This window comes from Megascapheus bottae, chromosome X (assembly GCF_031878675.1).
Source record: "Megascapheus bottae isolate mThoBot1 chromosome X, mThoBot2.hap1, whole genome shotgun sequence".
Taxonomy (NCBI): Eukaryota; Metazoa; Chordata; class Mammalia; order Rodentia; family Geomyidae; genus Megascapheus; species Megascapheus bottae.
In genome coordinates, this window is record NC_143547.1 from 411,060 (window position 1) to 438,890 (window position 27,831).

General features: G+C 40.1%; 1 protein-coding gene across 1 annotated transcript in view; it reads right to left on the reverse strand.

Annotated features, from left to right (window-relative positions):
* Positions 1-27,831, reverse strand: part of Mid1 (midline 1) — an 87,173-nt gene that overhangs the window by 12,817 nt on the left and 46,525 nt on the right. The window contains exons 3-6 of the mRNA XM_090325626.1: positions 21,985-22,092; positions 16,108-16,256; positions 9,326-9,453; positions 4,529-4,672 (exon numbers count right to left, since the gene is read on the reverse strand). Coding sequence (XP_090181752.1) covers positions 4,529-4,672; positions 9,326-9,453; positions 16,108-16,256; positions 21,985-22,092 — 529 coding nt within the window. The remainder of the gene's footprint in view (positions 1-4,528; positions 4,673-9,325; positions 9,454-16,107; positions 16,257-21,984; positions 22,093-27,831) is intronic.

A 27,831-nucleotide genomic window follows, 5' to 3' on the forward strand; every position in this document is an offset into this window, starting at 1 on the left:
ATAAGAACCATTTTATTTTGTCAGCTGGGAAAATCCACCTCATCTGATGGTGTCTTGAATGCATAGCATTTCCAGGTACACACTAGTGAGTTTTTACACACACACACACACACACACACACACACACACACACACCCTTGTGAATTTTGTCACTTTTTCTTCATTGCCACCTGTGAACATTTCTACCAGAGGTACATCAGGTTTGAAAATAAAGACTTGCAGAGGAGCTCCAGCAAGTGCGTTTGGATGCCCAGTGCAGACAGGAGGCAGCATGCATTCAACTGTCTGTAGTGTGTGTGTGTGTGTGTGTGTGTGTGTGTGTGTGTGCGCGCGCGCGTGCGCGCGCACGCATGCATATGTGCTGGGGCATAAAGTCAGGGCCTGAGCATTGTGCCTCAGTTTTTCTTTTTCTTTTTCTCAAGACTAGTACTCTACCACTTGAGCCGGGCCTCCACTTCTACCTATTTTGCTGGTTAATTGGAGCTAACAGTCTCATGGCCTTTCCAGTCCATGATCATCAGGGCTCAGCATCTTCAATAGTTAAGACTCGACATCATGTCTGGAACTCTTAACCCTCCTAAATCATACCTGTACAAGATCCAAGAAGCAGTCACAAATACCCAATGACATAAATGTCCCCAATGGCACATTTCCTTTTACCTCTCCTTGCATTACCTTGTCTAGCTATGATAAACTGCTGTACTTCTGAAGACTGCCATGGGCAAATACTAGACTTCAATCCAACCCATTTTGAACTCTTGGTACCCAGTGCTTAGGTATTTAATAATATTATTACCATAGTAATAAACAAAACAATACTTCTATTGCTTTGGACAATTCACTTGGGCAAATACTAGACTTCAATCCAACCCAGTACTTAGATACTTAATAATATTATTACCATAGTAATAAACAAAACAATACTTCTATTGCTTTGGACAATTCACTTATATGTCTAGATCTTTGTGAACAGCAATAAGTAATACATAAATGAAAACAGGAACAGCACTCAGTAGATTGAAAAGACAGTTTTATCAGTCCCATTACTTTTACCCTGTCCTTATTTAATTGCACAGTTTACAAAAAATGACTACTGTGGTCAAAGAAAGCAAATGTAAGCATAGTTCAATAAGCTTTCAGTCCTGTACAACCTGAAGTTGGGTCTAATGTGATGGGAGAATGCTTTCAGTGACACTATAAAGTATATGTCAGAAATTGTTGCAAACTACAACTTGGCCTCTGTGTTCAAAGCCATAAATTGACAGAGATTTCACATTTCTGTAGAAATATTTTCTACAGAAAAGGGGCCCACTATCTTCATTACTTTGAAGAGCTCATTACTATTCTCCCGGAATAGTGAAAGAACAAAATGCTTATGGAACAGTACATTTTTTTTCCTATATTGCTTTATATTGAAGTAATCTACGTGTAAGAATGCTAACATTTCTTGCTATTTGGGGTTACTTTTATATTATTATTATCATCTTTACTATTGCTAGGAAGACAACTGAGAGGTTGATTAAAAATACAGAGAAAACAACATTGAAAATTTCCTTTGGGGGAAAAGGAATAAGTAGTGACTTGCAGTGCATTGTTGCATTGTTAGTATTGGTTTTAGTCCAGTCCCACCAAACATCTTGCATACAGCAGACTGCCAAGTTTGCTCAAGTAAGAGTTGTCTGCCTTGACATCTCACTGTGCTAGGACTGGTGACTGGATTTTATTCATTAAAAAAAAAAGAAACACCCAAACTATCCTGACTTAAGCTTAACTTTGTTCCACACTTGTTGAGGACAATTTAATCTACACCAACCTTAGCTCAGCAGGAAGTATTTAAACAACAACGGAACCCAGTACTGGTGGTTCATGCCTGTAATCCTAGCTACTCAGGAGATCTGAGGATCTCAGTTGGAAGTGCATAAGACTATTCTCCAATTAACAACCAAACAGCCAGAAGGTTCAGATCTGACGATAGAGGTTCAAAGCCAACCCAAAGTCCATGAGCTTATTTATCTCCGGTTAACCAATAGAAAGCCAGAAATGGAGGTGTGGCTCAAGTGGTAGAGTGCTAGCCTTGAATGAAAAAGCACAAAGATAATGCCCAGGCCCTGAGTTCAAGCCCCAAAACAACACAAACCAAACCAAACAAATAAATAAAATGCAATAGTGGGTGAGTAAAGTCTATGTATTTTTTTGGTAGGAATAATAGTTTTGCAGAGCCAAAAGAATGTGGCAAAGGATGAAGGTATAGCACCTTTATCACTTACATGACTATATTACATTATTTGACAAAGGTGAGGGGAAAGGGCCCATAATCAGTTGACGTTGAGTTACTGAATGGGTTTGGCCCACTGAACTGAGGCTCTTCTAGGCAGGTTTGGGAATGAGAGACCCACATTACCCCTCACCTCTGCATCATTTAGCTTTGGAGATCTGAAGTGGAACTTTATCTCCTCCTCCTTTACTTGCTCGTGTTGGTATCATGAATTCTACAACCAGAGTGATAGGAATTCTACCAAGAAAGAGATGGGGTAAGAAGCTGGACTCTCCCTTAGTTTGAGCATCTACATGAAAATGTAGCTTAGGCAAGACCTTGAATTTATCCCTTTGAAGCCTTAAGAAAAGGAAACAGCTCAATTGTCCAGAATCCTTGATCTATGGATTTCAAAAAGGTAGTTGTGTGTGTGTCTGTGCACACACATATGCATGCATATGCATATGTTGGTTTTAGTGCTCAAACCCAGGGCCTAGACACTGTTCCTGAGCGTCTTTTGCTCAAGGAGAGGCTTTTAGGTAATTTGTTAGAGGTAAAAGTCTCACAGACTTTTCTGTCCAGGCTGGCTTCAAACTGCAATCCTCAGAACTCAGCATCCTGAGTAGCTAGGGTTACGTGTACGAGCCGCTAGTGTCCGGGTGTACATGGTGATTTTTTAAGCTGCTAAGTTTTAATAAATTATTTCACATGGATCAAACAACTGGTATTACTTGAAAATGATTTCAGAGAAATATTGCATCCTTTACATTGGCCAAGAGCTATCCTTTTAGTAGGAATGACTCCAAATGTTCTCTTTTTCTCACATGATTCACTCATCAACACTGTTCATGTCTTCACCATCTTTGGAATTTTATATTCTTAACTTGGATATAATTTCTAGGCCACTGTACCTAATACAGTAACAATTCCCTCATCATGCAACATTGAAGAAATAAATCCTTCCATGAAGACAAAATGATATTAAACCTCCCTTCTTTTGTTATATTTTCTGTTCTGCATAGGAGCATGTGGTTTAGAGTGTATGGTGTCTGTATCAAAATATTAAGTAAAGCTTCTAAGACAAACCAATTGGGGTTAGAAAGGTGAGAAGGCCAGAGATAGAAAGCTGGGAAAAGTGTACAAGGGAGGAAAGAGAAGCCACTTGGTTCAGGTCATGTAGATATTGTCACAGAGAAACGGATGTCTTTTTTGCATTACTCTTAATTAATCCTAAACTAAATTTCTATTTTAAGCTTCATGTGCTTCAGAACTACTTGTACTATTAGAGAATAGAAGTCATGAGAAAAATGGTTTATATAATAAAAGCATAGTAAGTTGATATGAATGTATTCAAAACATCTCTTTGTTGAAAAGTGACTACTATTCCAGTCTGATCTACTTTGACATATGCCATTTTTTTTTAACTAAAGAAATTTCAAACTTGCTCCTCCCCTCCTCCCCAAAGCATTTCTTCTGGTCCTTTGCCATTTGCTCTAAATTATATAATTTAAATAACTCTGTAGGGAGTGGGGTAGAAGGAAGTGCTTCCTCTATTATCCACTATGCTAAATTTGCAACATGCCTCAGCAAGAGAGGGGCCCCTCTACATTTCAGGAAAGTCTACAAGTTCTTCCAGGTAGACTGGGTTACTAACATTTTACTGAAGGGTCACAGATCACCTCTGACTGGGATAGTGAATTTAGTTATTATTTGGCTATTATTATAAAGTCCTTTTCTTTCTTTGAAAATTGTGAAATAACCGCCAGAAAAGTACATAAAACTAGATGTAAGATATAATCGCTACAGGATACAACAATCACTCTGAAACTGTGGTTATTCCTGTTATTTCTTCCCAGAGACAGCAATTCTCTCTCTCTCTCATTCCAGCGGTAACCATCATCCCAATTAGTATTTATGCTTTTAAGACCTCTGGATGCATCCCGAAGCAAAATAGCGTAGCTTGGTCTTTAAGTTACTCATCAATAAATGGATTGACACTACATGTACTCATTTCCTGCTTCTTCCCTTTAATAATATGCTTGCGAGACTCACCTGTGTGGTTTGCGAGGTCATTAACTTGTGTTGGCATTTGACCAGCTATTTTTACTACTTTAGTACATGTGAGGGCTATCATTTTCTTGAGTAAGAAAGACAGGGCAATAAATACTGTGTATTTTTTCCTTCATTGTCTTTCTTTGATGTTTAAATTCCAACATGTCATCTATCTGACAACAGCCACCACATCGAGAAGTAAATAGACCATGAGATACTCACTAATGACATTGGCTTGTCCGGTGAAGATGGTGTACTGGAGCTCATAGGAAACCACACTAAATTCATCATCGGAAGTCCAGTGGACAGTGATGGTGTCATATGAAGCTGTGCAGAGCTCTTCTCTAATTGTGGGAGGGTTGGGAGCTGTGAATACCAAAAATGTTCATGAGTGTAACAGGACACAGCCCTGAGATAATATTTCTGAGAAGATGTTTGATTGTTAAAGGCAAGCTTCTCTAAATAGGAAAGTCCATCAGGACTACTATCCTAGAAATGACCTCAGACTAACAAGCATTTAGTTGATGGATAACTGCTTTTGCTTTTCATAGGGGGTATGGCTGGAGCCAGCTCGTAGAGCCTTACTTCAGCTCATTGTAAGAATAATGGTAGAAGACTAAGCAATTAATGGTCTCTTCTGCATGAAAGTAAGGAAGATGAATTTTTACATTTGCTCACTTCAGAGGATGGCAAACTTAAAAGGCCTGGATGGTAAATGCTTTAGGCTTTGTGGGCCAGACAGTTGCTTTTGCAACCACTTAACACTGCCATTGTGGCATGGGAGCAGCTGTAGCCAATTTGTACACATCTGGGTATGGCCAGATTCCAATAAAACTTTATTTACAAAAATAGGTGGATTGCTGAATTTGTTCTATGGCCTAAAGTTAACCAGTTCCTGATCTACATGGTACCATTTGTTTCTCATCTCAGGTACCCAACATGAACAGTATCAATAGTTTGCTGTCATTGAACGAGTGAGGCAAATAATTGAAATTGTTTTCATTAGAGGTTTTCATGCCAGGAAAAGTTATTATTATAGGAATCTTTCTTCAATTTCAGTTTATAGGTGATATTTCAAAGTAAGTCCATGGTTGATAACCATATCTGCATGGCGCCCAGTGGCTCATGCCTGTAATCCTGCTACTTAGGAAGAGGCTGAGATCTGAGAACTGAAATTCAAACCCTGCCCAGGTAGGAAAGTCCATGAGACTCTTATCTCCAATCAACAACCAGAAAATCAGAAGCAGAGCTGTGGTTGACTGCGGGAGTACACTAGCCTTGAGCAAAAGAGATCAGGGACAGAACCTAGGCTTTGAGCTCAAGCTCCACAACCAACAACAACAACAAAACCATATCGAAGAAAAGCAGGACTCCTTGACATGTCTTTATTTCTTTGACACATTTTGAAGCAGAGAAAGTCTAAATCCTAACAAAACAATGATTCTTTAAAATGACTTCGACGGGACTGACTGCAGTAACTGATTCTATGAGAAGAGTATGTGGACAAGAAAAAGACTAAGCACTAATTCCCATACATTGATACCCTTTCACATGTCTGGGAATTAATGCACCATCTATCTGGCAAATATCATGTAACCCTTCTATGAATTACAATAAAAATATATGAAAAAAAAAGAAAAAGACTAAGCAATAGGAGTTCTGTGTTGGCAATAATTTCTAGAGCAGAGGTTGGCAAACGATGGCTGTGGCCCCATGTTTGGCCCACTGCCTGTTTTTGCAAATAAAGTTTTATTGGAACATAGCCAGGCTCATTCAGTTACATATTGTCTGTGACTGCTTTCTGTATAATAGCAAAGTAGAGTCGCTGTGACCATATCGTCTAAAAAGCCTAACACATCTGCCACCTGGCCCTTCTCAGTCAAAGTTCATTGACCTCTGGGCTAGAAAACTGAACCAGAATCTTTCTTTCTACTCTCCTGAATACTAGAAGTGAACTTAAAAAAGAAACATGTTAGCATTTATAAATTCAGAGCCATTTTTCCTTACACAATTGCAGACTTCTGCTCTAAATTCTGATTAGAATTAATGAATCACAAGTCCAAAGAAGAGGAAAAATGTATGCAAATGATAAAACTTAGTTTTTGGTAAGCATCACTTTGCCCTCTGAAAATATATGTAGGACAAATATCACGAACAGTTAAGTCTAGTGAATGAAATCGATGAGGCTTGCTTTGATGTTTAAATCCACAACAAAATCGGAGTACCTACAGTGTGACAGATACTGCGTGTGCACTGGGGACCTAGAACAGTAGCAATACACTTGCCTAGCACACATGAGTCCCTGAGTTCTAACCTTAGCCCAGAAAAAGGACGAAACAAAGAAAGGCCTATGTATCCCTTAGGGCATTCTTTCCAAAATGTGCTTTTGTACTTCTGTCTCTGAAGTACGAGCATCATGTGGTGTCTCTCGGCTATGCCTGGATCAGGAACACCAATGAGGACATGAATATTATGGCGGCCCAGTTGTGTAGTAAAATGTGCTTACTGTTTTCTATGTGGGATAACCGTTGCAGGGATTGGTGAAGAAATATTCTTTCTAACTTAAATAGTTTATGAATTATTTCCCCATCAACTATTATAGAAAGATTGGGTCCTTTCTCCATACCAGCATACAATTACATATGAAGAAAAAGTTCAAAAGAGGCCAGTAGCTGGAAGACACATGGCAGTAGCTACAATCAGGAAGGAAATGTCACCTTTATGGGTTATTAACTTGACATACCACTTAAAGGCATGTCATAGAAAAAAAAAATCTTGTTTTCACAGCCAGGCAGGCTAACCCTGTTTTGATTGTAAACCCAATGGGTTTGTGCTCAAAAGTCAATATCTAATTTACTGCAAATGAGAACAGTAGCATACTGCCAATTTCAATACACATGGAATTTATATTGGAACTGCTATTTTCTTGCCTTCACGACAAACACCACATGGAGAATGGTGGGATAATACTCTACAAACACTTCGTTTCCTGCTTATAAATGTCTGATAAACTATTTGGACTTGGCAATATCAGTGAAGCATCATGTGTTATGGCCAGGATTGATGTTATGTCTAGAAAAGGACTGACTTTGTATTTAGGGTTAACAGATCAGAAGGCGTAATACCAGGTACTCCATATGGCCTTTGGTTTGGCATAAACAGCCACTGGGATGATAGATGGCATGCCAATGGCAATCAGTGCAGACTACTTCTGTAATGTCTTTTTAAGTCAATCTCTCATGTAGGCACAGACTTTAAAAGGCATAGCACTTTTAAGTACTATAACGTAATTACTAGAGAATGAGTAGAACACATTCTTGGTGCTGATTTGAGGCACCATGCCCACGTGTCCAGTCTTATCTGACCTAGAGAATAGCCTTGCGACGTGGATGTGACCCAGAAAACATGTTCTGAGCTTCTCCATATTGTTCCAGTTTTAGTATGAGTGCCACTGAAGTGAGCATAGGAGACATGGGTAGAAGTTTCTAGGTGGGTCTTCTCAACATGATTTTTTTTCCTTTTAATTTGCTTAGCCAGTCCTGGGCCTTGAATTTAGGGCCTGGACACTGTCCTTGGGCTTTCTCAAAGCTAAAGCTCTACCACTTGAGCCACAGCACCACGTCTGGCTTTTTTTTGTGTGTATACAGGAACCGAGGAATTGAACCCAGGGCTTCATGCATGTTAGGCGAGCACTCTCCCAGTAGGCCATGCTTCTGGCCCTGATATTTGGTTTTCCAATAAAAAACCAACCAACCAACCAACCAACCAAACAAACAAAAAAACCCATGGCCCTGGTGTTTTTGTTGAAAACGTGAAGACTGAGTAGTCCTGGGGTAATCATGGTAATATGAGGACAACTCAATGAGGGTGGCTGGCCAGGAAAGAGCCTAGGGTAGGAAATCAGCTCCAAAGCACTGAGTGTTGACAGCATGACACTGTAATGTTTCTGTGAGGCAAATATTCTCTGATGGGCTTCATGACTGCCAATCTTGCCCTCAAGTAAATTCATTCCAAACTATATTAGGGAAAAAGGGGAAAAGTGAACAGAAAGCCATGAAGAAAAATAGCACTGTCTACTATAGTACCTACGAGTTATATAGGACTTAGAGTTAAGTAGAAGAAAAATTCCCTAGCCAGTGTTTTCAATAGCACCCTATGGTCCAAGTGATTAATATATCAGATATTGTACATATGTAACATTTCTATCCATGGAGAAAATTGTTTTGGATGGTACTAGCTTAAATAAATCTCAGAATTAAAAGCCAAAGGAAAGATGGGAAAGGGTTGGCAATGGCTCAAGTGGCCAAGTCAATATGAAGCCCTGAGTTCAAATCCCAATCCCACCAAAAATTGAAGAATGGCACTATATTCATAAATAATTGATACCAAGTTTGGTTACTTACTGTCAATGTTTTTGAATTGTTTGATTTGGTCCTTAACAGGAATAGCATATTAGAATGAGAGAATTACAAAAGATAAGATTTTGCAGAGGGGGTTGGGGGGGGATAACTTGCCTTTGTTTTTTCTCCCCCCCCCCCCCCCGCCTTCTGGGGAAAAACTCTGAGCCTGTGAGCTGTCCCTGAGGTTCTTTTACTCCAGGTTCATTCTCTGCCCCTTGACTAACAGCTGTACGTCTGGCTTTTTAGAAGACAGTTTACAGGAGATAAAGAGTCCTCCATATTTTGCTACCCAGGCTGGCTTTGACCTGGGATCCTCAGATCTCAGCCTCCTGAGTAGTTAAGTTTCACAGGCATGAGCCACTGGTGCTTGGCGGCAGCTTTGTTCTTAATAATTAAGATTGTTTTTATTCTCTTTTGCTCAAAATACAGTTTTGAGCTCTATTATTTCAGTTAAAAAAAAGAAATAAAAAGAAAACCACACAGAAGTTGTTGATGGGAATATATAGTATTGCAAAATCAAAAGCACATACGTTTAGATTTTAGGGAATAGTTGATCTGGAGGCAAAATATTTATATCACTGAGTGGACACAATGCTAAAGATAACATAAAAGACAATACCTGTAAGATAATCCAGACATTCTAGCAATTTCTTCTCTCGGGAAAAATCTAAGGCAAAGGTGTCAAATGTATCATTGAGGTTGATTTCAGGAATTAGGACCTGAGAGGATGCAGTTGCCATGGAGACTCTGCAAGTGAAACAAAACAACTTTTTAGAATTATCAAGATGTTTTCCACCATCACTAGGTAAGAATGAATAAAAAGAAAAGAAATACACTTTAAAATAAATTATTATTGTTACACATAGACCCTTAGGGAAAATATCTGAATGGCGAAATCTAGAAACACAAAGCAAATGAATGAAAGCTGATAACAAAAAAAAGGCAAAGATTGGGGAAGAAAAACAGGATACCCTCTGTCCACCTCCTTTTGACTAGAGGAAACATGCCTACAGAGGTGAAGGAATATTCACATTTCATGTTGCAGTGCATTTAAGAGCCTAGCTCCAGGCATTTCTTCACACATCTGTCTGGGAAATGGTTCAGACTCACCACAACTCCACTTCAAAGGGGAGTCTCCCAAATTTCAAGCTCCATGAAAGGCGAAGCGAGGATTAAAAAAGAATGTTTCCAGATATTGGTTTAGTTGAATCAATTACTAACCTCTCTCTAAAATAAGCATTAAAAAGGAGTTTTGTGTGGCTTGTTTTCAGGCTCCTTGCATTTTTGTTTGTTTGTTTTCTGGGGGATTTTTTGGTACCATATTCCCAGCAGATGCAGTGGAAAATATTCATGAGCTTTGTCACAGCTCATCCCTCAGTGGATGAATGGTTTCCGTTGCTCATTTAGGTTTTCTGTTTAAAGTGCGCATGTGTAGACTGTCAAAGTAGTTATAGTATGGATGGTTCCTTCAGTGCTCCAAGATGACCTGGAGATTTCAGTTATTTATAACAGAATATTTTGAGTGATAAAAAAGATGCAAGTGAACGTCTAAGAACTAAGGAAGTTGTCACCTAAAAAATGGTACTTCTGGGCTGGGAGTTTGGCCTAGTGGTAGAGTGCTTGCCTAGCATGCACAAAGACCCGGGCTCGATTCCTCGGTACCACATACATAGAAAAAAAAGCCAGAAATGGTGCTGAGGCTCAAGTGATAGAGCTCTAGCCTTGAGAAAGCCCAAGGACAGTGCTTAGGCCCTGAGCTCAAGCCCAGGACTGGCAAAAATAAATTAAAAAAAAATGGTACTTCTAAAAATACAATGAATATCACACTTGTAATGTTGAGTTTGGTGTTTTGTTAAATTGCATAAATATTGGAGCACTGGGAATTTTTTCTTTCTTTCCTTCTTTTTTTTTTTTGGTTGGTTGTGGCACTTGAACTCAGGGACTGGGTGCTGTCTTAGGGTCTCTTTGTGTCCAAGTGTAACACTCTATCACGTGAGCCACAGCACCAAACCTGGTTTTTGAGTGGTTAATTAGAGTCTCACAGGGACTTTTCTGTGCGGGCTGTCTTCAAACAGTGATCCTCAGATCTCAGCCTCCGGGATAGCTTGGATTACAGACATGAGCCCCTGGTGCCCAGCTACGGCTGGAAAAAACAATGTTTGGGCAAAGAACAATGTTGAAATGATTTAACTTAAAATGTATTATTGATTTTTCTAAACCAATATTTCCACACACCCAAAGCCATGCAGCTAGCTGGCAGACGCTAGGAGCACTTTAGCCTTAGCAAAACTTCATCTCATTCTGATAGTTACTATTAAATGAGGCTCCAAAAATGGAAAAAGATTGATTTCTTACTTCTTTCCTTCGGTACAAATCCTGGGGCTTGAACTTAGGGCCTGAGCACTGTCAATGAGTTTTTTACTTTACCACTTGAACCATAGCTCCACTTCAAGCTTTTCAAATTTTTGGTGCAACTCTTGGGTACGGGGTTCTGTCCATGAGGTTTTGTGCTCAAATCTAGAACTCTGCCACAGCTCCATTTCTGTGTTTTCCTTCTCTCTCTCTCTCTCTCTCTCTCTCTCTCTCTCTCTCTCTCTCTCTCTCTCTCTCTCTCTCTCTCTCTCTCTCTCTCTCATTTAATGGAGATAAAGAGTCTCACAGACTTTCCTGCCTGGGCTGGCTTCAAACCAAGATGCTCAAATCTTAGCCTCCTTAGTAGCTAGGATTATAGGCATGGGCCACTGGCGTCCCAGTAACATTAGACTCTTTCCAAGTAGCACATCAACTTTCTCATGCTTGAATTTAGCAAATACTTTTGCTCATTTAACATGTTATGAAGTTGCCTACACAATCAGAAGACCTATCTGTTATTGTACTTAAGAATATATATATAGTGTGTTGTACATTAGATTTGCATTTACATAGCAAATAAAAAGGAGAGAAATAGCATTTATTGCATAGTAACAAAGTGAGAAGAACTGGTCTAACATTTTCTCTAAGACCTTATAGCTTTATGATTATTTTAGATGGAAACAACTGATCTTATGTATACATTCATTTATTCACTCACTTATTCCTTCATGTCAGGAAGCTTGTGATGTGTTCAGGCTATAATGATGGAAGTAAGATAACAAGGATTCCTGCCTTCCTGGAGCCCGACAAGCATTAATTGTCATAATTACTAAGTAATTAGTATTATGCCAAGAATGGTTGACTCCAGAGCATATGTGTGTCCCACAATATAAAGATTGACGCATTCTCTCCGCGTCTCTGTCCCCTTGTTTGATTTGTCATTTTCAATGTTTTTTTTCCCCAGATTTGATTCAGCTTAAAGGAGAACATATTTATTTTAACTGATTTAATGATGTACAACAATTTCATCTAGGTCGCACTTCAGGAATCCCTAAAGTCTGTTTGGTATTCACACTTGAATAGAAGACTAAAGACTGTTCAAAAATATATAGGAGCCAAAACCCAAGAAAGGAACACTAGGAGACAGAATGAGGACAGCATAACTTAGAGAAGCATGTTAAGTGATGGGTTGAAGAAAAGAAACAGGCATGTCCTTGTTTCTGGACGATACGATCGTGCTGTTCACTGCAGCACTATTTACCATAGCAAAGATATGGGACTAACCCAGATGCCCCTCAGTGGATCAACAAGATGTGGTATTTATACTCAATGGAATTCTATGCTGCTGTCAGAAAGAACGACATCGCCCCATTTGTAAGGAAATGGAAAGACTTGTTTGCTGTCCCTTGGCTATCCCATATGGTTATAGTATTTTACCTTGTTATCTGATATATTGTATATATGTTTATTTGGTTATTTGAAATAGGATAGGGAAGGGGGAAAACAAGATGAGGGGTAGGGGTGGAGGGAGGGAAATGGGGACCAAGACATGAGAAAGTAATGCACCTTCTATCTGGTGAATATAATTACAATAAAAAATATATGGAAAAAAAAAAGAAAAGAAACAGGCAGTGAAAAGCATTGAAGTAAACCTACAAGGGGGTGGACTGACACACTGAAGCATGAAAACTTGCACCAGCCAGGACGTACAGTGTGTACGATGCTTAGGACTTGCTCTGAAGAGTTTGTGGCAATGTTATTAATAGAGCAAGCTATTATGAGCCCATTTCCCAAGTGGAAAAATCACTCAGAGAACCACATTTTAAAAGGGGCAGTTTGATTGTGATCTAATATATTGAATTTATTTGTATTTGGTTATTTGAAATTTGATAGGGAAGGGGGGAAAACCAAGACAGGTGGGGGGTGTGGAGGGGGAGGGTAATGGGTACCAAGACATGTGAAAGGGTATCAATGTATGTGAATTAATGCCCCTTCTATCTGACAAATATCATGTAACCCTTTTACTAATTACAATAAAAAAATAAAATAAAATAAATAAAAGGGACAGTTTGAGATTTGAACTCAAACCTCTCAACTCCTTGTCCCGGATCAGTGCCTTTTTACTAGAGGTCGGCTAATGGAAGAAGATAGGCTTAGGAATTAACCAAAAAGATTGATAAGTAATAGACTGGGCATTGTACTCATATACTGACATGTTGAATGGGCACCACTCTGAACAGCTACTTAAAGATAATAATAAAATAAGGGATAGGTAAAGAGGGAATTTGACACACATAGGGACAAGGACTTATGGCCATTTTTATAGGCACTATATATTCATATGCCAGAAGTATATTCTTTCTGGAAAGAAATTAAAAGCACATTTTCATTTTTAATGAGATTGGCTGGTTACAGAAATTGGACCAGATAGGACCCGCCACATCTTCAGGCAATCACACGGGTGTAATCTGTGAAAGGGCCGCTTTCTTTCCCATGTAATAGATGAGAATTTATTCATTTGCTCTGCAGTGGAATTTACAGGGTCTGCACAGGAACGCAAGGTCCGAGGAGCTGCCTCCTCTGGACATGTTCAGTTCATGGGTAGAGATATGGACTCTTGGATCCCAGTAGAGAATCCCAGTTGTAAATGTCACCTGGGTCTAGTGGAAATGACTGGTATATAAGTTTAACACTGGGATGGATATGATCCAGATGAGAGCAGAGCAAACAATTAAGGACTCAGAATCTAGGAGTCACAGGGAAAGAAACTGGCATCTCTTAAGATTAGGGAGGAAAGCATTTTGAAAGACATAAAAGTGATGCAGGCCAGCTGTTACTCATGACCCTTAAGAAAGATAGGCATTTAATCAGCTGTGTAAGAAAATGACCCAATGTCTCCTTGATATGTGGATATTACATCCAAACAGTACAAGAGCAATGAATGAGTCAGTACTTAGGTACTCAAGGCCATTGAGCTGAACTTGGAGATAAAACTACATAGATATATAAATCTATGATGGGACACATATTCTATAGACATATTGATCTATCAATATGTATCTATGGCATACAAACTCTCAGCTTAATTTTAATTTTGTTATTAAACTTAATAACCAGTGATTGCATATAGAAATTCCATTCTTGAATACGTTTGTTAGACTTGACATTTGAAATATGTAAAGAAAAACCAGTTAATAAAACCTTTTAATTAAAAAGAAAGAAAAGAAAATGACCCAATGAAGCTGGTTGGCTTGTAGTTATGAAATTCAGTTATGAAAATACTGTATACCACATTCTTAAAGGCACATGAATGGAAATGTCAATTCTCATCTCTAAATGATATTTTGAGAATTATCACAGTGTCTGACCCAGGTAACCACTCAATAAATTTCCATTTTCTGCCCTTCTCTTTGAAGAAACTGAAGTCATGAGATGGCGAAGCCTCCAGGCTGTAGGTTGGCAAAGTATACCTGGAAGTCTGTAAATGGCTTTCCTGGTGTGCCCATTTGATCCCATATTTTTGTCTGTGGTTGTTGTGGAGCTCTGTAGGCAAGCTTGAGTAGTTATGACCAAGATTCCAAGCTTTTCTAACCTACAAAGCCAAACTCTCTGATCCTCTGTAAGAGTTTGCAAGAGCCAGGGACTGGTGGTTTACGCCTGTCACCCTACCTACTCAAGGGGCTGAAATCTGAAGACTGAAGTTCAAAGCCAGCCAGGGCAGCGAAATCAGTGAGACTCTTATCTCCAATTAACCAAAAGAAAACTGGAAGTGGAGCTGTGGTTCAAAGTGATAAAATACTAGCCTTGAGCAAAAGAGTTTAGGGACAGCTCCCAGGCCCTGGTTTCAAGCCCCACAACCTACAAAAAGACAAAGATCTGGGTTCAATTCCTTGGTACCACATACATAGGAAAAGCTGGAAATGGCACTATGGCTCAAGTGGTAGAGTGCTAGCCTTGAGGGAAGCCCACAGACAGTGCTCAGGCCCTGAGTTCAAGCCCCAGAGCTGGCAAAAAATAAAATAAATTAAAGACAGTTTGCTAGTATGAATGGAGTCTTTTAATGATAGACTTCTCTTATTACTTTGCCTACAGCATGTTTGACTGTGAAAGTTCAAATGAATGGAAAATCGAGGCCAAGGACTTTGTTTCGAGCCGTCATTCATGTGGACTTGCTTATGGCCAGCCCAGCTTCTGTTCGGATCCACTAGTGAGCTTACAGATATTCGCACCTGTAGAGCCAAGTAATTGTGATGCTAGTGAGCTGGGAGAATGTTCACCCTTGTCAGCGCTGGGCTGATCAATCAGATAACAACTTTTTCCAAAATTTTCCCACCACTGGAATAGAGGGTATTAAAAATTATCCTTAAGTCCTTGCACAAATGGGTTTCATTCAATTCAACATCACCCCTTTCATTCTCCCCATCTCTCCCAATCCTACCTATCCCCTAGGCTGGCAGGTTCCATTTTTCAAATAGATGCACTGAATATGACTGCATTTGTCAACTCTTAGGGGAGATTTTAAAAAGAAGGCAGTATGAGGGTGATGGGTTGGTCTTTTCTCTCCCAGCCTTGATCTTTTCAGATGAAGCCAGGCTTCTTAATCTGTGCCAACAGGCCACACAGACGACAGCCCTGGCACTCCCTGTTGTTTTCAGACAGACGGAAGCCTATCATGGTAGATAAGATCCCTTCTGTCTGTTTGCTTCCACTTGGATTCCATGTTACGAGTGCGAGATAAGATCAGGTGTGACAGACACAATAAAGGTTGTTTCTGTGCCATCACACGCAGGTTGAATTTTTATTCTTTGGAACTGGTGGGCTGAATTTCCAAAGGCCTTGAACTCTAGACTGTTACTGAAAGGGCTTTGGCGTGTCAAAGGGAAGCATCTTTAAGTTGGAACAAAACCAGTTCAGTTTCCATTCTCTCTAGTTCTCAGTCTTGACAATGAAAACAAAAGCATGGTGAGAGCAAGGCCAAGTAGTGACGCTGCAAGTACAAGGGACCCAGGGCCCAGTTCAGAACTCCCCCAAGATGGCGCCTGCACTTACCTCTCAGTGATATTCTTGGCAGTCTGCAGGAAGCGGGCATGATCACTCTCCTTCAGCGAGTGTTCTGCTTGGGAGATGAGAGATGCCGAGCGCTCAATGCACTGCTTGCAGTTTGCAATCTGTTGAGCGAGTTTTCGAAGCCTCATTACCTTGAGCAAAAACAGACATGGAGACGTGGGATGCACAGCAAAGCACTGACTCCCTGAGTGGCACGGTCTTCCGGAGAAAAGGCATGGGACTGGATGGACCCTTCTGATGTGTGCATCTTATTGTACTTATGCTGCCTTTCCATCAAAGTTCAGAAAGTAAACATAAAGAGATGTGGAGACTTGGAAAGCCCCACTGTGCGACTTATATAAACTTTATCTCCTTGGAGGAGTGCTGCTAATTTGTTTTATGAGGAAACACTGAATTGCTAATTGCTTCCCTGTTGGAGGGGGGGGAGAGAAGGTGTTGCGTGGTGGTGAGTGCAAAAGGGTTTCCACGCCTCTTCCCGGCACTCTTCTACATACTTATCTTAGGACCAAGGGAACCCTGCAACTTTCTTGATCTCAGACTTTCATCCACACCAAAGAGAAAAGAAAGCATTTCTAGAGGTGCAAATTTGAAGCTTAAGTCAAAACCATTTTCTAAAAAGTCCCGTGTAATCCATGTAGTAAAACTGTGATGTAAAAGCATTAGGTATTGCTACTTCCCACACTAAAACTCATGTGTTTAACAGAAAGGGAGCCTTTTTCCCCCCCATTGATTAATATTTTTCCTGTTGAGCAGAGGAGAGAAAGCCAAAGAAAGCACAGCTGGGCCATTTCCCTTTGCTAAGAACGTCATTTCCAGGCACTTTGTGCTTACTTGATAACTAAGAACTATTTTGATAAGCATTTCCCAGTCGGGATAAAACACATATTTGCTTCGCAATCTCCATTCTGATTCTTGACTCTGCCTTGCTTTAAAATGACCTTCAAATGTAATGGACCATAACCTCTCAAGCAGGCCAAGATGAAGTCCAAGGTAACCAACTGACTTGATGGTCGCTCTGGTGTTTGAAATGTGCTATGAGCTGAAGGCCTCCGGCCAGGAGCCAAGTTAAAATTAGGCTGCTAATTGGAATCGCCCTGCACCTACTGCCCCCATCTACACACTCGGGGATGGTTTTGGCTGGCTTTATGATAATTCTGGAACGGAAAATTGCCTTGGGTGAAAGGGTAGGGAGGAGGCCGGTTAATCTGTCTTACAGACAAGGCTGGCTGGCTCAGGCTCCCTCCAGAATTCCTGCTAAGTCCAAGAAATTCCTGCTTTCGCCAAGTCATCATTATCATCCCTGAACAACACTAATGGAAGAAAAGGAAGGAAGGAGCTGTCAGAACCAGAGGCTTCTAAACATTGTCCAATTCCAAGTATGTACTACAGGAAACCAAGGAAATTAATGTGCAGTTAATGAGCTAGGCACAAGATGGCAGGTGCGAAAAATTCCTAAAAGTGAAGGAGCAGAAAAAGAAATGGGAAAAATTGGGGGTAAACAATATCTGTTCTTGAATGTAGTAAAAGACTTCACTAGGTATAATTGTGGTGACCTGTCCCCTGTGGTTAACCATGTATTTTCCTTGAGTAAAATAACACTTATTTTACACCACATAGAACTGAACTTTTGGCATCATTATATCCAGAGGCGGAGCCAAGGAAGCCGTTCAGTCCAATTCAGGATATTAGAATATATCCATTAGAAATGGTCAGAGGAAGGAAAATTCCACAAGACAAAATAACCTAGAAGTCCCAAGTACAAGTGACTGGAACATTTAAGCTCAACAGCAAGAGTAATGTAAATTACATGGAAAATGTGAGGATGCTTAATACAATTCTAAGAAAAAAATAAGGTTAGATTATTCCTTTAGAAAATGATCCGGCCTCTGGGTGCCAGTGCCTTACATCTATAATCATAGCTACGTAAGAAGCTGAGATCTGAAGGATGGAAGTTTGTTTGAAGGCAGCCCAAGCAGAAAAAAAAAAACATCAGCAAAAAGCCAGGCTGGAGGCATGGCTCAGGTGGTAGGGTGCCAGCCTAGGAAGCCTGATGCTGTGATTTTTAAACACTAGTATCTCTAAAGTAATTTTCAGGTCAATCATTTCACACAGGGATATGTTTAGTAGATACTACACAGATTACAGATGTGACAATGACTATAAACTCCAATTTTGTTTTCTGCTATACTTAAAGTTCAAAGTGATTAAAAAAAGGAAAAGAGAACAAAAGCACAAAATGATGCATGAATTGAAATGAAACAGAATAAGAACCTTTGGTGAAAATATCAAAATGTGCTAGAGAGAGCAATCTGGGACATGATTTTAACTGTAAGTTAGTAAACAATACCATCTGATAGGTTCCACTGGAGTTTTTCAAAAATTGTGTGCAGAATCAGAGAGGGGGGGGTGGGGAAGAGAGCAAGGAAGACTACAGAAGGCGTAAGGTTGACTGTAGTGCATCACATACATGGATCACGGTGTCACAAGGAATCCCTCCCTTGTACAACTAATGTATGCTAATGAAACAATCTTAAAGGGTAAATCAGCGGGAGACCTTTTTAAAGAAAAACTGTCTGGGCACATCCTCCAACATTCTAGTAAAGAAGCTATAATTGGCAGAACAGCAGGAATTTGCATTATAACATGCAATAAATATTTTTAACCTGCAGATGATGAATCATTACTTTGGTCAGGACCAGTGTTAAAAACCAATGTAAGCCACTTTGAGCTCAAACACCACAGTCATTTGTCTTGCTTGATTGTCACTCAGATTCTGCTGTGCCATTCTGTATTTATGGACTTCTCTAAGTGGAAGGCCAAACTCAGTTTTCAAATTTCTTTTGTGTGTGTTTCCTTTTAGTTTACATATTTACATGATGATCTTCATAAAAATAATTTGCACATTCATATCCATTTTTATTTCATTCTTACTTTCACGGTCTCACTTTTATCCCCTCTTTTAAAATCAAAGTTATTTCTTCATTTATTTCTTTAAGTCATTTTCATATTCTCCCACAAAACAAAACCTCATTTGGAATAAGATAATGTTGTCTGCTGGCTTTGTTGGCTGTCCGTGTAGACATTTAAGACTCATTGCTTTTGAATTGAGCTTAGTCTTTCAATTCCAAAGAGAAGAAATCATGGCTGACTCTGCACTGGCCTTCTTCCCGTCCAGCTTGCCTTATCTGATATTTTCACAACAGTAGCTTCAACTGGTCCCGAGGGTCAGTACTCACGAATCCTATCTTATTTCTGTGTTTTAGAAACTCTTGTCTTGCAGAATATTAGAAAAGACTGAAATAATCCTCAAGCCAACAACAGGTTTGTTCCAGAATCCTGAGCCTGAAGTTGGCTATAAAGATACACCACAGGGCAGAGGAGGATAAAAAATCTCCATTAGTCCTTTTTATGAACTAACAAGTCTTGTAAAGTTCATGGCACTATTCAGTGAACCATATTTTCATCTGGAGCACTTCTAGATCTTTACCCTTTTCTCCCTTCTAGATCTTTTCTCCTCAAGAAGAGTTAACAATGATTGAGGCTATGGCCTCCTGTAGACCAAATGGCAGTAGCTGGTATCTCTAGATCTGTCACAGCTTTGTAGTTTTGTTGTCTTTCTGTCCCCATGGAGATAACAATTTCGTTTCAGTCCAGTTGTCTCAGTTATTTATCCATCTTATTATGTTTACATCAAAGCATGAACTCCATGTACCACTCTGGCCACTCTCCATAATTCTGATGTAGTCTATTTGCAAAACCCTTGCCGAGAAATACAAACCAGGTAGGTAAAAGGAAGTTGTTTTGCCTGGGAACTTGTGGTGAAGTGTTGATGCAAGCTGCATAAGGGGCACTGAAAGCTGTATACATTGTAACCTCAGGATCTTTGAATTGGGTTATCTTCTACATAAAAGGGACTTTGCTGATGGTGTTTCTGGAGATGAGAAAGTGGTTCTGGAATAGATGAGTGATTCCAGTAAAACCATAAGAAGAAAAGCTAGTGTCAGACAAGTTGGGGGAAGAGAGATCACAGTGATCTGAGCAAGAAGCCATTAGAAAGAAATGCAGGTGGCCTGTCCAAGCTCAAAAAGGACTTCAGAACCTGGAGCCAGTGGCTCACGCCTGTAATCCTAGCTACTCAGGAGGATTTGAGGATTGCAGTTCAAAGTCAACCCAGGAACAAAAGTCCGTAAGACTCTTATGTCCAATAAACCACCAGAAAAACTGAAGTGGCACTGTGGCTCAAAGTGGCAGAGCGACTAGCCTTGAGCTACAGGGCTCAGGGACAGCACCGAGGGCCAGAGTTCAAGTCCCATGACCAACAAAAATGAATAACTGAGTTAAATAAATGAACAGGACTAAGATAATACATCTGGGTTGTTTCAACGAACCAAGTTTAGGGTAATTTGTTAGAGCAGCAAGAAGGCACTCATAAGAATATAGTACTATAAAGCCACAAATAGGAAGAAATCTTTTCTGTTCTGTTTTTTTTTAATTTGAGATGTAGTGTACATTTAAAAACAATGGACTACACATTTAGAACTTTCTAAGAGATTGATTTTCAAACTTCTTCCTCCTCAATGAGTGTTTGAAAGAGGGATATAGCACGCAACTTGATTTAATTATTCCATATTGGAGGCATAATTCATTAAGATGACCTTGGACCACACAATCTATTTGTAATTTGTCTATTTATAATTCAAAGTAAAAATTTAGCCAGGCACCTGTGGCTCGTGCCGGTAACCCTAGCTCCTCAGGAAGCTGAGACCTGAGGATCATGATTCAAAGCCAGCCTTGGCAGGAAAGTCTATGAAACTCTTTATCTCTCATTAACCACAAAGGTCAGAAGTGGAGCTGTGGCACAAGTGATAGAGCTGTTGCATTGAGCATGAAAGCTCAGGCATAGCACGTAGGCCCTAAGTTCAAGCCCCAGGATTGGCACACACAGAGACATTAAAAAATTAGAAATGCATAGTGGGTGCTGGTGGCTCATGCCAGTAATCCTAGTTTGTGGATCATGGCTCACAGTCAGCTCAGATTATAAAGCTCCATCAGACTCTTGTCTTCAAGTAACCTCCAAAAGCCAGAAGTGGAGTTGTGGCTGAAGTGGTAGCACAGTAGCTTTGTGCACAGAAGTTCAGGGATAGTGCATAGGCCTCGAGTTCAAGCACCAGGACAACTGCTGTGGGTTAAATATGGTGTGTCCTCTTTAAAACTCATATTGAGACTTGGTCCTAAGTTAACAGTGTTGAAAGGTGCTGGGGCCTTTGAAAGGGATTTTGAGTCTTGGGCGAAAAAGTAGAATCATGGACCAGGAGTTTGGTCTAGCAATAGAGTGCTTGCCTAGCATGCACGAAGCCCTGGGTTCAATTCCTCAGTACCACATACACAGAAAAAGCCAGAAGTGATGCTGTGGCTCAAGTGGTAGAGCTCTAGTCTTGAGAAAGCTCAAGGACAGTGCCTAGCCCCTGAGTTCAAGGCCCCAGGACTAGCCAAAGAAAAAGTAAATTCAATATGGTGGGACAGATTGTAAGTAAGTCTACCCAAGTCCAGGGCTTCTTTTGCTTATGGCCATGTCTCCTTCTGCTTTTCAGTCAGATTGTAACATAATGAGGGGGCCCTTGACAGATGTGGGTGCTGTGCCACCAGAACCATTAGGACAAATGAACCTCTTTTTCTTTATATATTGTCAAGTGTCAGATGTTCCATGATAGCAACACAAAATGGACTAAGACAAAGATGTGATAGAAAATTAGAGAAAGTACAGAAAGAAAGAGTGTGCAATGTTTCCTAAGCCTCTGAAGTACATGGGACTATGTTTCTTCCACACGGAGAATGGGAAATCAGTCTTAGAAATCTTACCTTCCCCTCTTTGATCTTGGTTCCAATAATTTGCCGTCTTTGCTGAATGATCTCAATGAGAAGATCACACTCTTCCGTCAATTTGGCTTCTTGACGTGATGCATTAACCTAGAGAATAAAGGGAGCGCGTTAATTTTGCCTTTGTTTTCAACTAACCGCTATGTTTAATGTAGACTAATACGTTTCGAGTAATCGCTAAGATTTGAATGTAGGGCCCTACCCATTCCAGATAGGTGTTCTACCACTTATGGCATTCCCTAACCATTTCTCTCTAAGTTTTCAGATAGGCTAGCCTCTGAACATGATCTCCCATCTACGGCTCATATGTATATATATATATATATATATATATATATATATATATATATATATATATATATATGTGTGTGTGTGTGTGTGTGTGTGTGTGTACACACACACACACACACACACACACACACACACATCTGGGAGTATAAATGTGCACTGCCACCCCACAGTTTGTTGTCGGTTGAGATGGGGCCTTGCTAACATTTTGCCTAGGTTAGCCTCAAACCAAGAAACTCCCTGTCTCCACACTCACAAATAGCTAGAATTTCAGTTCCGTGCTACCATGCCTGGCTCTAAAAGGTTTTTTTGGGGGGGTGGGGGGTGGGGGGTAGGGGCAGCAATGAAGCTTGAAGCCAGAGCCTAAGTGCAATCCTTGAGCTATTTCATTCAAGGCTAGCGCTCTACCACTTGGATCCACAGCACTGCTTCTGGTTTTCTGGTGGTGAATCGGAGAGAAGAGTCTCATACATTTCCTACCGTGGCTGGCTTTGAATCATTATCCTCAGATCTCAGTCTTTGTGGAACGAGGATTACAGGCATAAGCCACCAGTGCCTACCTAAAAGTATTTCTCAAATGCCAGCTCTTCTTCCTATATTTCCCAAAGATCCCAAATATAGGATTTCCAACCTTAGAAGCCATGAGTAACTAATGACAACAATCTTGGATGCTAAGCTAGAGCTAGCCTTAGAACATTTCCTAACAAGCATGCCATTATCAATTAATTGGAAATGGAAATGCGATTGACAAGTGAAATATATTTGTACTTTTGGCCTTTATGTCTTGAAAAAAAAGTGTTAAGCTTGTCCTATTTTAAAAAATAGCTAATCTTATTTTATGGAGGACATTTACTAATGTTTCTTCTAGACAATTTCCAAGCTTACATTACATTTATGAAAAATTTCTTTTTCTAGCCATCAATTCCAGATTTACAATGAAATAGCAGAAAGCAAACAAAAATAATTTTGAGGTTCCATTAATCTAATAAAATGATTTTAAAATTTGCTCTTGGGAAACAGAAAGAGCAAGGTTGTACAACAAGTGAAGGCACTCTTTTCTCCTGGATGAATACACAATGGTCCATATTTGACTACGTCGAGACTCATTGTATGCAAAGCAGAGTTACAATGAGCTCATTCTTGACAACTAAGCTCGGGAAATACTCTGTTCATGCTAGTTCCTCTACCACATGACAATCTGAAATCCGTATGCACAAACAGAAACTCAAAAATCACAGCTGCAGGAGAAGAGTACAGTCTGCACAAGCTTTATTATTTTAGCACAGCTAGAAAAGTTGTAATATTACAAAGCATGACACTGGATATTCTAGCATATCTCATGGAGGAGAGAATAAGCTCGCTTCTGAGCTTTCTTGTTTTGAGAGTTTAACTGGGGTAATCCGAGCAATGAGTTAAAGATTAAAACATACTGGTTGTAGCTCACATAAGCCACATACTTAAATTTTGTTCCCAGTGGTCATCAGATATCATGGAGAGATTACACAAGAAACATATTTGGCAGGTGATGGTCATGAGCCATTCACAGTTAACGATGACATCATGTCTTACGTTAGATAAGTACACAGAGGCTATTTGCTAAACAGCTGTCTGAGTAACGAAGGCAAACTGACAGATGTGTTAACTGACAAGTCTAGCATGCATGCAAAACTCAAACTAATGCCTCGAATAGTAGAGGTAGAGCTTTCAATGAAAATGTCAAGTGAAAGTGTAAGGCCTCGAGTTCAAGTTTCAGTATGTGCACATGTGAGCACGTGTGTGTGTGTGTGTGTGTGTGTGTGACTAATGCTTCAAGAAAGATGACTGTTCTTCTGCAGTTACTATTATGTTATTACTTCTAGTAACTCTTGAGATTCCTCAAATAAACTTAGCTATAGAAATGTTTGAAACTTACTCTAAATAAATTGATCTTTCTCTTTGGTCATGAAGTGAGGTTAATGACTGATCCCACTGATAACACAATCACACGGGAGACATTTCTAGACTGTAATACTGATACGTCTGAAATTTAGCACAAAGAGTCTTTGACCAAAACTTTATTCAGGCTGCTTAACATTCTCCCAGGAGCAACTGTGCACATTCTTGTATAAGCCACAGTAGCACAAACCCTGTAATCTGCTTTAGCTGGAATCTTCTATATGACATATCTGATCACCTTCAATAGCTGTTTTTAATGGTACATGATTACCCTTGTCTGTTACCAGCAGGAGCCCCTTTAGGTTAGCTAGAATCTCCTCCCTCTGTTCCTTTTTTTCCCCTGGTACTGGGGCTGGAACTAAGGGTCTCATGTTCTTGTTTAGCTTTTCCACTCAAGACTGGTACTCTACCATCTGAGCCATACCTCCAACTCCTGGCTTTTTGCTGGTTAACTGGAGATAAGAATCTCTTAGATATGTCTGCCTAGGCTGGCTTTGAACTGTGATTCTTGGCTCTGAGCTTTCTGGGAAGTTAGGCTTTCAGGCATGATCCACCAATGCCTATTTCTGATGTTCCCTCTTAATAGGATCGTTCTACTCTCAAAATGAAAATCACGTAGAGTTACTCTATGGTAGGAAGCGCCCTCGTTGCCTTTCAAACATGAGGTTCAATTTAGTCCAAATGTTCACCATTTGCTTTTTAGACTGGATAGGTTGACTTCATTCTTTTTTAAAGTACACTTAAATCTACTTTGTGGAGGCAAATATACTCTGGGAAATGTGACACCACAGTCACCATTACCTCAAAGCATAAATTTTCAGAAACTTGGGAACCTGATCTGTTCATTTTAGGCCAAGTATTTTCCCTAGATCTTTCAACGAATATAGACTGAACTTTCCTTTGAAACCAGAAAAGCTGAATCTCTTTCTACTTCGATGAACTTCCAAATTTGTGTTAACTATATGATCTGATATCCCTAAAGGTACAGTAATAGAAGTTTAATATTATCCTGTATTACAAAACTTCAATGCACTACAATGAAGTTTCTCACAGTTTTGATGTTTCATATGTTTCTTTAAAATGTTAATGATCTAATTGGATTTCATTTCTTATATAAGCCATTAATTCAAATATAGTAGCGTTTATAGATTTCTTGCAATATATTCAGGTGTTTTGGGTTCTTGGCTTTGGTTGGAAGGTTGCAGCTCCTTTCATTTTGAATTCACAACTTTCGAATCAGAAATCAAATTGTCATGCTAGAAACACTGAGTAGGGCCAATCTAAGGATACATGTAATAATCCTTCAACTTGCACTTCCAAGTTTGTGTTGTCCATCTCTTCCTTGGTCTCTAGATCAAAGATGGTAGGGGGACAGAAATAAGTAGGAATGGTGCCTAGCCAGGGGTGACTAGTGTAAAGTTAGAGTCAATGTCCATTCTTAGCTGAGAACACATTATCACCTCTTTTTACTTACAGGCCCTAACTCATTATCTGAGGTTGAAGTGTCTTAGCCAATCCCACACCAGCTCAAGTCCTGCCTACTTTTACAAAACACTTCTTCTTGGAAAGGGCAGCACTCTCATCCAGTCAGTGTCACTATCATTCAGCACTATCATTCATTCAGTCACTGAAACCATAGCTATTGGGTATCCGTAGCAGATGAGTAAGTGTTGCCCATAGGGTAGGCAGGAAGAGAGACAAAGTACTCGTTAATGATGAGCACAGGACACAGGATGGTAAAAAAAAAATTTCAACTTTCAGACTGTGACAATAGGTGTGGCTTTTAGGAGTTAAATTATATATGGGAGTGAAAGAGGTCTGTACCTCCATTTTCTCGGGGCAATAGTTCAGGATTGGTTATGTCCGTGTTCACAGACTATACATGACATACAATTCCTATGAAGCGCGGGCATCAGTTCGGTTTACCTGTTGTCTGATATGTCCGTAATTGCTGAAGCGCTCGGGGAGAGGAAGGGTAGACTTAGAAGGGAACTTACATAAGGAGGACACAGCACAAGTCTTGCCTGGAGGGAGCTGCTGGCCCAATTCCTGCTATTCCTCGGTAAGTTTACTGCTTCTCAGACCAAGACATCATGGTCCTTTACAGTGTGAATGAAGTGAGAACACTCAAGAATGAAGTGGACACAGAAGCGGGGCACTCAGGCCCAGGCTTCACAGCGCATAGCCCTGATCTACCTCTAAGGGTTGCTCTGCTCTCTCAGCAGTTACAGTGCACAGTGACTGCCCCATTGTTGGCGATGTAGTCACACAATCAGTTAATATACCATACATGGGCCTGCTGTTCAGGTTTATGGTGCAATAATGTCACAGGATTTTGATGAAGGTGTGGGGTAAAGAGGGCACATTTTTTTTTGCCCTTGTCAAATATGTACAAACATTAAGGGGATTTAATTACACAGACATGCTAAAAATTGGATGTGTCAGTGAAAGGTTCTTTAGCAGCCAATGGTTTCTAAGTATGATTTCCAAAAACTTGCTCTTCTGACATATATTCAATTGCAAAGTGAGAGTTCAGTGCAGGTTATAAACATCATTGGATTTGGGACACATGTGGGCTTGAAATCTACAGACATATTTTAGGCAAGTCTTAGAGGAAACATCTGTTGGGGAATGATGTGGCCAGTTCTCACAGGTAAAAGTGAACTGAAGTATTTTAGTGAAACATCTCATTCTCTCTCATTTGGTAATGCATTGTTCAAATGGCTTAGCGTTCCAAATAGAACTTCCCAATTCCTCCCTTGAAAAGGAAACACTGACCTGATAGATCACTTCCTGTTTGTACACAGATAGAAAGGCTCAAGTGACCTTAAGCGAGGATAAGCCCCAATATGTTGGAGACAGGAAATCTTCTTTCAGGGGGCTGAGGAAGGCAAGATGCTGTGTTCTGTAATTCAGTTGGAATGCCACAAGAATGGCGACCCCCAGAGTTGTGCAAGCCAGGAGGCCTGTACCAAATTTCTTTACAATTAGTGCAGTCTTGAAATTGTACATCAAACAGTGATCCTCAAGACTCTGAACTTTTCTCTCTTTGAAATCACTACCAAAGATTCTGTGGGTTTAAAAGGCAAACATTAACTCTGTAAAGAGTGCCTAGATTCCATTTGCATGGTAAAAGCATAAGCGGTGCCATCCTATACTGGTTTAAATTAAGGTGGCCTTGGGAAAGTTTGAAGCTCATTTGCATAGAAGGGTATATATGCTGTCGTTATTGTTTGGGCTCAAAAGCACTGTCTCTACTTACAAAGAATATACAACTTTGAAAGTATTTGTGCTATTAGAAAACACAGCCAAGTTATCTCAAAAAGATACACCAAAGGACTTAATTCCAGATGAATTAAGTTGGCCAGGACTGCAGTAACTGAAACCCAGCCGAGCTATGGGTAAGCTGTACTTGGCCAGCAAGGTGAGGAGATGGTGGGGCGGGCAAACTGTGTGCACATGGGCCCTGCCCCCTGCTGTGCACAGCTGACCAGGTGCAAAGAGAAATATGAGGATCTGAGGGTGCTTTGGGTTTTATTGCCAAAGGCAGCTGTGATAAACATTCCAGACCCTGGGGCAGAAGTCAGACAGAGCTGCCAGAAGGAA